The 12,484-nt window shown below is 40.9% G+C and overlaps 1 protein-coding gene across 1 annotated transcript in view; it reads right to left on the bottom strand.

The window, feature by feature from the left end:
* The window catches only part of ACSM3 (acyl-CoA synthetase medium chain family member 3), a 36,803-nt gene extending 26,698 nt beyond the window's left edge, over positions 1–10,105 (bottom strand). Inside the window, 3 exon segments of the mRNA XM_007466287.1 lie at positions 9,118–9,268; positions 9,271–9,334; positions 9,917–10,105. Of these exon segments, the coding sequence (XP_007466349.1) occupies positions 9,118–9,268; positions 9,271–9,334; positions 9,917–10,000 (299 nt within the window). The 5' untranslated portion in view covers positions 10,001–10,105.
* Positions 10,106–12,484: the final 2,379 nt, after the last annotated feature.

Raw genomic sequence — 12,484 nt, 5'->3', positions numbered from 1 at the left:
AAGGGAAGAGCCTGGGTTACGGAAAAAAAAAAAAAAAAAAAAAAAAAAAAGCTTCTCTACATCAAAGGAAGCAATAAACAAAATGAAAAGGCAACATATGGAACGGGAGAAAATGTTTGCAAACCATATATCTGATAAGGGGTTAATATCCAAAATATATAAGGAACTCATACAACTCAATAGCATAAAAACCAAATAATCTGATTTTAAAATGGTCATAGAACCTGAATAGACCTGTTCCCAAAGACATACAAATGGCCCTCAGGTATACGAAAAGGTGCTCAACATCGCTAATCATCAGGCAAATGCAAATCAAAACCACAGTGAGATATTGCCTTACATCTGCTAGGACTGCTATTATCAAAAAGACAATAGATAAGTGTTGGTGAGGGTATAGAGAAAAGAGTACAATTCCCTTGTACACTGTTAGTGGGAATGTAAGTTAGTACAGGCATTATGGAAAACAATATGATGTTTCCTCAAGGGAGGGAGGGAGACAAACAGGGAAGAGATATGGGAACATATGTATATGTATAACTGACTCACTCTGTTATAAAGCAGAAACTAACACACCATTGTAAAGCAATTATACCCCAATAAAGATGTTAAAAAAAACAAAACAAAAACTAAAACAAAAAAAAACTAAAGTGCCTTTGTTCATCGCACAGAGAGACACTCTGACCCTGCCCACCTGTGAATGGCTGCAGAAAAGAAGAAATTAACACATCCTCTCCCCAATGCAGGCCATTCGAAGAGATGTTTTGCAAGATAAATGGCCTTTTTACTTTACTTCCTCACCTCATCCCCCTCCCTGTTCTTTAAAAGAAACTGGCATCCAGACCCGAATAAGATGGTGTTTTGGAGACCACAGTCTGCCGTATTCTCCATCTGCCAGCTTTCCAAAAAAAGTCTGTATTAGTTGCCTCAACACCTTGTCTCCTGATTTATTGGCCTGTCCTGCAGTGAGCAGAGCGAGCTTGGACTCAGTAACATTTATAAATACAGTGGATACCTTTATTCATTAAAAAAATATATTGAAGCCTACTATGTGGTGGACACTTTTCTAAGTGCTAAGGATACTGTAGAAAACAAAATGGACAGAGGTGCCTGCCCTCATTCTAGACAGACTGGAAACACATATACAATATCAGATGATAATAAATTTGTTTAAAAAAATAAAGAATGAGCACTTTGGGTGAAGGTAGGGGGAGGAGCTGTTCTAGATAGGTTGGCTGGGGATGGCCTCTCTGAGGAGGATACCGACTAATATTTAAGTTTCATGTAAAAAAAAAGAAGTTCAAAACTTCCAGAAATGAAATGCCCGTTTCTGCTTCACAGTTGTTATTTTGTATAAATGTATAGACATCATATATCTTTTCAAATTAGTGTTTTTATGTTCTTCAGGTAAATACCCAGAAGTGGAATAGTTGGGTCATGTGGTAGCTCTAAATTTTTTGAGGAATCTCCATACTGTTTTCCATAGTAACTGCACCAATTTACAGTACCACCAACAGTGTATGAGAGTTCCTTTTTCTCCACATCCTCTCCAACATTTGTTATTCCTTGTCTTGTTGATAATAGTCATTCTAATAGGTGTACAGTGATGTCTTACTGTTGTTTTGATTTTTTAAATTAGATTTTATTGGAGTATAGCTGCTTAACAATGTTGTGTTAGCTTCTGCTGCACAGCAAAATGAATCAGCCATACATATACATGTATCCTCTGCCTTTTGGATTTCCCTCCCATTTAGGACACCGCAGTGCATTAAGTAGAGTTCCCTGTGCTACACAGTATGTTCCCCTCAGTTGGCTATTGTATACATAGTTATCAATAGTGTATGTGTGTCAGTCCCCATCTCCCCATTCCTCCCACCTCACCCCTTTCTCCCTTGGTATCCATACATTTGTTCTCTATGTCTGTGTCTCTATTTCTGCTTTGCAAATAAGGTCATCTATACCATTTTTTCTAGATTCCACATATATGCATTAATATAAGTAGGTGTCTGCGGCTTCATTCAGATGCAGCCCATCACTGTGTCTTTTCCCTGTTATGGTTGCCCTAGATGTAGTGCCATGCTGTGGTGTGGAGTGAGGGGGAGCTGGTCAGCTTGGGCTGGGGTGCACAGTGAGGTGGTCTCACAAAACCTGATAGCCACCAGGGTAGACCTCTCTCTGCCCTGCCTGTGGGCAAACCAGCCCCTGTGTGCTTCTCACAAGTGGAACCCAAGCTTCTCCAGGCTTTCTGTCTGTCCCAGTGGCTCTCCAAGCAGCCAGTGGGTCTTGTCTCCTCCACAGGTCCCCAGGGCTGAGGTGCCCAGTCTGTGGCTTGACCTACTCACTCCCTAGGGCAGGTGTCCACCCAGGCAATCTCCCTTTTCCTCTAAGTTCCCTCCCAGGGGCACAGGTCCCAACCCAATCCCCCTTTTTCCCATCCTACCCAATTGTGTGTGTCTTTCTTACAGCCTTGGTTGTACAGGAGTCCTTCTGTCAGTTTCCAATTAGTTTTCAGTGAGAATTGTTCCACATGTAGATGTATTTTTGATGTGTTCAGGTGGGAGATTAGTGCCATGTACACTTACTCCACCATCTTCAAGACGTTCTCAACATTTCTTGTAAGGCAGGTGTAGTGGTGAATTCCCTCAGCTTTAGTTTGCCTGGGAAAGCCTTTATTTCTCCTTTATATCTGAAGGATAACTTTGCTGGATAGAGTATTCTTGGCTGACAGTTTGTGTCTTTAAATATTCTGAGTATGTCATTTAACTCTCCTCTGGCCTGTAGAGTTTCTGCTGAGAAATCTGCTGATAGTCTAGTGGGGGTTCCTTTTAGCTTTACTGTCTTTTTTCCCTGGATGCCTTTAAAATTCTTTATCATTAACTTTTGACAGTTTTCTATAATGTGTTTTGGATACGTTTTTCTTTTTGCCTTGAGGTAATTAGCTTCCTGGTAATTAACTTCCTGGACTTGTACGTAATTGAGGAAATTAGCTTTCTGGACTTGTAATACAGTTCCTTCCCCAGGTTTGGGAAGTTCTAGCTATTATTTCTTTAAATAAACTCTCTGTTCGCTTCTAGCTCTCATCTCCTTATGTTGCCTTTCCTAATGGAATGACATGGTTCTCTTAGAAATTATTCATTAAAAAAAAAAACAAAAAATCTTAGTTTTCTCTCTTCTCCATCCTGGGTCATTTCTAGATTTCTGTACTCATGCTTGCTGATTCTTTCTTCCATATGGTCTGCTCTATTTCCAATGCTTTCTATTGCATTCTTTATATCATTTATTGAGTTCTTTGCCTCCAGAATTTCTATTTGTTTCCTTTTTAGAAGTTCAGTCTTTTCGTAAAATATTCCTCCTGCTCATTAATTTTATTCCTGAACTCATTGAAATGACTTTCTGAGTTTTCTTATAGATCATTTTTTTAAAAAACATCTTTATTTGAGTATAATTGCTTTACAATGGTGTGTTAGTTTCTGCTTTATAACAAAGTGAATCAGTTATACGTATACATATGTTCCCATATCTCTTCCCTCTTGCGTCTCCCTCCCTCCCACCCTCCCTATCCCACCCCTCTAGGTGGTCACAAAGCACCGAGCTGATCTCCCTGTGCTATGCGGCTGCTTCCCACTAGCTATCTATTTTACATTTGGTAGTGTATATATGTCCATGCCACTCTCTCACTTTGTCCCAGCTTACCCTTCCCCCTCCCCATGTCCTCAAGTCCATTCTATAGTAGGTCTGCGTCTTTATTCCTGTCTTACCCCTAGGTTCTTCATGACAATTTTTTTTTTTTTTTAGATTCCATATATATGTGTTAGCATACGGTATTTGTTTTTCTCTTTCTGATTTACTTCACTCTGTATGACAGCTATTTTTAATTCTCTATCAGATTGCAGTCTTCCGTGAGTTTAAGCTTGGTTTCTAGAGAACTGTCACTTTCTTTCCTGACACCTTGCCACTGTGCTTTTTCACAGTGCCTGATGACTTGTTCCTCTGCCCACCCATTTGAAGGCGTGAACACCTTTCTTATTAGGTAAGATTTGTTTACTTTGATTCTAACGATTCAACAGGTTGGTAATTAGAGGACTTTCTTTTGTTTTCCAGTAGGTGGCACTATAGCACAAGTCTTTGGTTTCCCTAACCTGACCTGCCCGTGACTGTATTGTCGAATCAGTATTTTCCACCCTTCACCACCCCTGCCAGAGGTGTCACTGGAGCCCTCATTGTCTCTGCTTGTGCCTTTGGGGTCCTTGGTACCTTGCTGCTGCCAGTGTTGCTGCTGTTGCTCAGGTCACGCCTGGGGCACCAGGATGGCAGGCACCTCGGCCACATCTGGGGTTGTTGGGCTTGTCAGGTTTGCGGGCACTACGGCCTTGGGCAGGGCAGCTGGAGTCTTGGGCACCTCTGTGGCTGGTGGGGCCAGGGTCGCAGGCCCTGCTGCTGCTGCTGCCTGGTTCCCTTTGGCTGCGTGTGCTGCTTCAGCTGGGAAGCTGGAGTTGTGTGCACCACCCCCCTGCTACTGCTGGGTGTGTGTGTTCATCCACTGATGGGCCGGAGGGCCAGGGTTACGGCACCCCCTCCACTGTTCCCTCGATTCCACCTCCTATGTGCCATTCCACCCACCTTCAGATGTACAGATGTGTGGATCTCTCTGGTGTCCCGGTGTACTGAGCAGAGGAACCTTTGTAGAGTTATATATGTTTTACTAGTTGTAAATTGAAGGGGAGAAACGAAGGAAACATCTCACATTGCCATGATGCTGACTTCCCTCACCTAGATGACTTTTAAAAAATTTTTATTGGAGTATAGTTGATTTTTAAGAACTGTTCCTATTTCAAAATTTTGTAAAACTTCTAGAAAGTTCTAGAGAGTGCACTGGGCTCTACACTAACTTCCTGAATGCCTTTGGGCAAATGACAATGTTCCTTTTCCCCCATCTATGAAAGCTTTGCCTTCCCTGTTTATAAAATGAGACTTCCCCTTCCTAATCATAAGGCTCTTGTGAAGATAAAATGAACAAATGAGTGAACGTTTATTATAATTCCAGGGGGACCACGTACATTATAGAAACTTCTTGAAGACCTGTAGGCTGAGACTGGGTGTTATACTAGCTTTTTGTGGTAAATATTACTTAAAGGAACAAATTCCTGGCAATTAATATTTTTTAATAATTATATACTGAGGGTTCTGTTGTAAAGGGATTTGGCCTACAATACATACAAAAGAGTTTGAAAACTAAAATGTGATATGAGTTTGTTGTTGGCACTGGGGACTATAGGGCATATCTCTCTGAGAACTTGGAAATAACGGAAATAGATTGACTTCCAGGAGCTAAACTTTAAACTCAACATAAAATAGATCAGAGATATTCATAGTCAGTGTAAACAGACATAATGATTCACAGAGAAGCAAAATTTAACCATACCATGATATATGATATATTAATATAGAATTGGTCTCAGAAAGGGATATTGCAGCCACAGAACATAGAAAAAGGAGACTTACTAGGGCAAATCCAGACAGTACTCATCCAAGCCTGTCTAGAGGAGAAGTCTCTGTTAGGGGATTTCACTTATTATTGTCCCTGGAATGAGGTGGCCCCTAGCCAGTACCTACATTCACACTGGACAGTTTTGATTTTCTCAAATCTACAAATTATCTCTTGCCTTAGGACCTTTGTAGAAACTTTTCCATTTGCCTAGAATGCTCCCATTACCCATGCCTTCTCCCACTGGCTGGCTCATCCCTCAGGTTTCAGCTTAAATATCCCCCTGACCTTCTCTCAGTCTATAGTGATACTGCTCTTATACATTCTGATGGCTCCTGTGTTATTTCCTTTATAGCACTTGTCACACTATGTGTTTACGTGACTCATGACTCTCTTTCCCACTGGACCCTAAACCTTGCAGCTCCTAAAACATAGCAGGTGCCCAGTAAACACTTATTGCTTGAAAGCATTGTGGGTATAAAGAGATGGGTGGATGAACTGGGCTTTCAAACCCCAGTGCCAATAAATTGAATTATGAAAGTTACTTGTTTTGTCCACTAAACAAACTTCTGGCTAAATTTTTTCTTCTCATGTAGGTCTGTTAACAGGGAGAGAGGGGGCTACTCATGCCAGTCTTTTGGCCCTTCAGACAAATTAATAAGTTGGTAATATCATTTTATATACCTTGTATCATAAACATGGTAATGAGAGGCCTCCCTCAAGATGCAGAGCTCCACTCTCCACACACTAACATAAGCCAGTTAGTGACCAGTGGCCAGATCTCCTCAGTCTACCAAGGTCTCGTCATTCTCCGGGCCCCCAGTAAGATAGAGGCTCACTTCCTCTAGCTCGGTGGTTCTCAAACTTGAACATGTATCAGAATCACCTGGAGGGCTTATTAAAACATAGATTTCTGGGCTTTGTATATCTCTACCCTAGTTTTAGATCCAGTAAATCTTGGGCAGAGCTGAAGAACTTACATTTTTCCAAGTTCCCAGTAATTCTGATTTCAAATGCTATATTTTAATATTATCCCTTTTCAGTACTATGTACTTTTTCTTTTTTGAAAGCACAGTAACAGTTATCTCACTACTCTCCCCTTTAGTAATGCATTTCCAAACATTTTAAGACTCCTCCTAAGACACTGTTCAATTATACATTTTTCTTTCTTTATTGCAAAAAATACCAACTGTGCAACAGAATTCATGTAGTGTGTATCTACAATTTCCTTTAAAAAATATGAAAATAAGAATTATCCACCATCTAGCTTAAAAAAGAGAATTTAACAATATGTTTGATGCCCTCTGTATGCTCTACCCCAAATTATCAGGTAGCCATGATCCAGAATATTGTGTTAACCATTCCTTTGCCTTTCTTTATCATTTTATCACATATGTATATAGCCCTATGTAATACATAAACAACTTGCAAATATTTAAATTAGCTAAGGTTTATTAAAAGGGAAAAATTATTAGGAAACTCCAAGTATGAGCTCATTTCTTTTTTTGTTTTTTTTTTCTGCGGTACACGGGCCTCTCACTGCTGTGGCCTCTCCCATCGCAGAGCACAGGCTCCAGACGCACAGGCTCAGCGGCCATGGCTCACGGGCCCAGCCACTCCGCAGCATGTGGGATCTTCCTGGGCCGGGGCACGAACCCGCATCCCCTGCTGCGGCAGGCGGACTCTCAATCACTGCACCACCAGGGAAGCCCATGAGCTCATTTCTTATTCTGCCCTGAAGAATAGCACTATTAGTATATTAGATTTACAATTTATTGCCTCCCTCTCATTCTCTCTTCTAAGAGAATCTGCCTTCCTTCTGCCCACAGCCCCAGTAACCAAGCTTTATCAGTTGAAGCTGCCTCTGATAACTTCTGATTGGCCTAAGCCAAGCTGTGCCAGTCAGATTCTGCCTTAAATTTTAAGACTGAGTGGATTAGTGGACACGACCTACAGTGTTAAGGCCTGAGACATTTGCCTGGCAAATCAAAGCCATGCACCAACCAAAATGAAGAGAAACAATGTGTTAGCAAGAAAGAAGAGGTCAAAGGAGCAGGTGATTTTTTTTTTTTTTTTTGGAGCAGGTGCTTGAGAAAGGCAGAGGCAAGGCAAGTGGCCCTGTGGCTTCAGAGCAAAAGAGACAGATAGAAGCTGCCTGACGAATAGCCTATTCTCTTGTAGAGGCCAGTTTTTATTTCTGCACTTTTTTCCCCTGTAAGATTCTCCAGTAGATATTCAATAATTCTCCTTCATTATTGAATTAATATAAATGGATTTCTGGTCCTGGCAATCAAATAGTCTGTTACTAAGACAGTGAGCTTAAGCAGCATTCATGAAAGCATTCATTTTGTTAAAAAACTGCAAAAGAGGACTGTGCAACTCCAGTGTATAATTTATATGTACACATGAGATTAGAGCATATAGCTCTCCTCAAATGCCAATGATTATAATAAATTAAGAATGGTTACTTAACATAATGATTTATTATGATAATAAGGATGTTAATTCAACAAATATTTCACTGAGACTTACTGTATGCCAATCTTTGGATACATAGAGATGAATATATCAGTCATTGCGTTTTAGGAGCTTTCATAGTCCTATGAGAATGATAGATTTATAAACAAATAGTATCGCCAGACAATACTGTATAGGTTAAAATAGAAACGTGTATTTCTTTGGGGGATCCCAAAAAAGAAAGCATCTAGACTGGGACATCAGGGTGGGGCTGCTGAGAAGGTGACAATAGAGCTGAGACTTTAAAGTCTAATAGTTTTCCAGGTGGTTAGGTGTGAATGAAAGGCTTTCTAAGCATAGGAAATAGTGTGCACAAAATCAAGGAGATGAGAAAGATCATAAACTTTATAGGAAACCATTTGACATGGTTGGAGCAAAGAGTATGAGGGTGGGGAAATGAGAAAAATAAAGGGAAGATAGCTAGAGCCTTCCATGACACACCTAAGGAAGTTCAGATTTTATCTGGTAGGCAACAGGGAGTTATTAAATAATATCAAGCAGCAAAATAAAAGGGTAAAATATGTGCTCTAGAAAGAACACTGGCTATGAATTGGATTGAGGTGGGGTGTGGACACACACAAGACCAGAATTAGGGATTCTTTTGGGAAAATCCACTCAGGAGACGGTAGAGATATGAAGTAAGGCAATGGCAATGAAATTGGAGAAGAGGAGGCATGTAGGAAGTCAAATTTACAAGACGTAAGAACTGATTAGGAAGGAGGAGCTAGCAGATGCCTGGCTTAGGACACCAGATTAATGGTAATTAACCAGGAGACAAATAAAGGTTCGAAACGAAAACTAGGGTGGGTTCCTTGAGTTTGGGACTGATTGAGTTACAGATGACCATGGGTCCTATAGGAGGAGAAAAGCAGTAGGTATAAAGGTGTTCAATTGTTGATTGGCATTCACTTAAACTTATTTCATTATGAAAAACCCAACTCATAGTTTAGGTCAAAAGATACGGCATGTTTCCAACACATTTCCAAGGTTCGTGAGAATAATACTATATTTTGTATAGTTCCTCAAATAATTTGCCAAAATAAATGTCTCATGATTACTTATACGTTTTGGAAAATCTCTCATCCACCATAGTTTAAATATGATCAGATCGCAAACACTACTAGCCTGTTTGCAGACAGGCTACATATGCAAGCTACCATTCGGGGATCCTGGGCAGAATCACAGTTACTCGATCTCCCCTTTGCAGGACACAGGCTTCTGTAAGTATATTTGCAAATTTCCTTGAAAAAGATCCCAGTTCTTCAAACCCCATCTCACTTCTTCTGCATTTCCATTTATCCACCAGAAGGCTAGATTGGAAGGTCTCTTTCCAGCCTGCGGAAAGACAAATCAGTCATAGATTTAAAGGTGGTTGTGCAGCTAAATTCTGTTTTAGCTGACTTAGTGGTATATTTTCTCTGAAGAAAATTCACAGGTCATTAGTTAGGACATACTTGTAGTATTTGGGAATAACTCTGGAGTCCTTATTTCTAGATGTTGGAAGCCATGTCACTTCTTCCAGCATACATCATTTCTCATTTAGCCTTTTTCTTTCCATAAAGTTAGAATTCTTGCATCCCTCTGTATTTCTCTCCATGCACTTTCTATGCCTCATTTCCTACCATTTCTTACTCTTGGATTCACTTTTCACTCTACTCCTTTTTGTTTTTTAAAAAATTAACCTATAATCATACATTTTTGTAACCCAAGCTTTTTCGACCATGGAACTCTTAACATGTTGAACCAGATGTCCTGTGCATTACAGGATATTTAGCAGCACCCCGGCCTCTACCCATTAGCACACACCCTCCCCCAAGTCATGGCAACAAAATTGTCTCCAGACATTGTCAACTGTCCCTTGGGGGAAAAGTCACTCACAGTTAAGAAACTGCAGTCTGACTGGCCCTTGCTCCATACCTTTTCCATATTGGTCCATTGGTCTAGGACATCTTCAGCAAAGTTGAAATACTCTGGAATCTCTAGTTTAAAGTCCTGCTTCATGGATTCATAGTTGGAGAAATCCTGGGGGATTACTGTTCTATAATCTTTATGCAATGCTCTCAAAGAACAAGGAATTGCTAGGCGCTAAAAATACTTGGCATGAAGTAATATCTGCAAGGTGACAAGAACTAGCCTCAGTCCTGCTGAATGTTTTAGCACTCATGATTTCTACAGGGACCAACTCATCTAAAAGACAAGCAGAAAGCCATGCATTCGTTTCTGGCTTGAAGGTAGCCATGTCTCCAAACAGCTAAGTTATTTTTGTGTGTGTGGTACACGGGCCTCTCACTGTTGTGGCCTCTCCCGTTGCGGAGCACAGGCTCCGGACGCGCAGGCCTAGCAGCCATGGCTCCCAGGCCTAACCGCTCTGCGGCATGTGGGATCTTGCCAGACCGGGGCAAGAACCCGTGTCCCCTGCATCGGCAGGCGGACTCTCAACCACTGCGCCACCAGGGAAGCCCAAACAGCTAAGTTTTATTATTGTTAATCATCATAAAAGTACCATTTTCTGCGAACTCACTATGTTCCAAACGCTTTGCTCAGTGTCTTACTTACATACAATTTATCATGAAATCTTCAGTGTAACCCTGTGAAGTGGATACGATTATCGTCTGTTTGCAGATAGAGAAAATGATGAGTAAGAGGTTGTCTCAGTCACCTCTGGCTGCCATAACAAAATAACATAGATTGTGTGGTTTAAACAACAGACATTTATTTCTCACAGTTCTAGAGGCTGGGAAGTCCTAGATCAAGCTGCTGGCTGATTCAGTTATCTGGTGAGGGCTCTGTTCCTGGCTTGCAGATTGTTGCCTTCTCTCTGTGTCCTCACATGGTAGAGAGAGAGCGAGCTCTGGTCTCTCTTCTTCTTGAAAGATACTAATCCCATCAGGGGCCTCACCGTCATGACCTCATCTAAACCTAATACCTTCCAAAGGCCCTATCCCCAAATACCATCACATTGGAGGCTAAGGCTTCAACATAACTGGTTTGGAGTGGGGTACAAGCATTCGGTCTGTAACAGAGGCATTGGTTGGCTTTGAACCCAGAAATGTCTGGTCCTAGCCCATTCTTCTGACTACTAAGGCTATTACCTTCCATATACATTTCTAAAGAAGTAAAGATCTGGGTTACCCAGTTACTCTCAGTGAAAGCAAAGGGTTAAGCTTTTAATCTAATATCTTTCACCTACAGATTTCAAAAGGAGTGCAGAAATGTTTAGGAGAATTTTTCACAGTGGATAATCCCTAGATGAAGAAACTGAGGTAGCTCAGTACCAGCTATCCATGAAAGCACTGTCAAAGATCCTCTAGTTTATAGGTTACAGTTCCCATACTCCAAATAGGAGCCCACGCTATCTTTGAGTCCAGGCTTGGAGTTTCTTTACCAGAGATATAATAATAGGGCTTTAGCCTTTAGGACTTTTGTCAGGGAGGCCTCTCTGGGCCACCCAGCCTTCCCGGCTTCTGTGTGAAATCATTTGATCACAATGGCATTTAGTTGGCTGAGGTCTCATAAATGAGGCTGTTTAAAAACACTGTTCTAGGCATTATAGGGTTTTCTCTTTTATACTTTCTGTAATCTTCCAAATTTCATACAATGAAACACTACTCTCACAATCATTAAATCATCATTTTTAACTGCAATTCTAACTGTATGGTATGTAAGGCAGAGTATCTATGTGGAAGCATTTCTGTATTGATAAATTGCCAAACAATAATTAATAATGGACGCCAGCCATAAATTTTACCTTAAATGGACATGGCATTTGGGCAGCATTTTGTTGCACCCAAGGCATGGGGAGACCTGGGTACTTCTTCTGACTCTCCAACCTATTTGTGTGAGGACCTGACAAGGCAGTGAGATTGAGCCCTCTGAGATCATCTGATTTGAGCCTACTCATTTTTCACCTGCAAAGAAAACACAGCCCCAGAGAGGGGAAGCAACTTGCTTTAATGTGATATAAGAGTTAGAACTAGCCCGTTGGTCTTTGAATTTTCTCTTTACTACAGTTCAATAGGATTTCATTAGAGTAGTGATTCTCAACCCTGGTTATATATTTGAGTCATGAGGAAAGCTTTATAAATGTACTGATGCTTGGGACATGAAGCAATTAAATCAGAATCTCTGGGGTTAGGGCCTGGGAATCACATTTTAAAAAATTTCCTCAGAGGATTCTAATGTGCAACCAAGGCAGAGAATCACTGATCTATAGGTTATGATCCATGAACAAGCAGCAACAGCATCACCTGGAAACTTGTTAGAAATACCCATTTTCAGGCCCCAGTTTCACATTTTACCAATGTAGAGATTAATAGAACCTCCCTCAGGGAGTCATCCCAAAGATTAAATGACATAATGCATGCAAAGTGCTTATCATGGTGCCTAGCATATTACTATCCCTTAGAACAGGAGTCAGCAAACTTTTTCTGTACAGGACCAGATAATAAATATTTTAGGCTTTGTGGGCCCTTTGATCTCTGTTGC

This window comes from Lipotes vexillifer, unplaced genomic scaffold (assembly GCF_000442215.2).
Source record: "Lipotes vexillifer unplaced genomic scaffold, Lipotes_vexillifer_v1.1 scaffold783, whole genome shotgun sequence".
Classification (NCBI taxonomy): Eukaryota; Metazoa; Chordata; class Mammalia; order Artiodactyla; family Lipotidae; genus Lipotes; species Lipotes vexillifer.
This window is presented reverse-complemented; position numbering and strand designations above follow the sequence as displayed.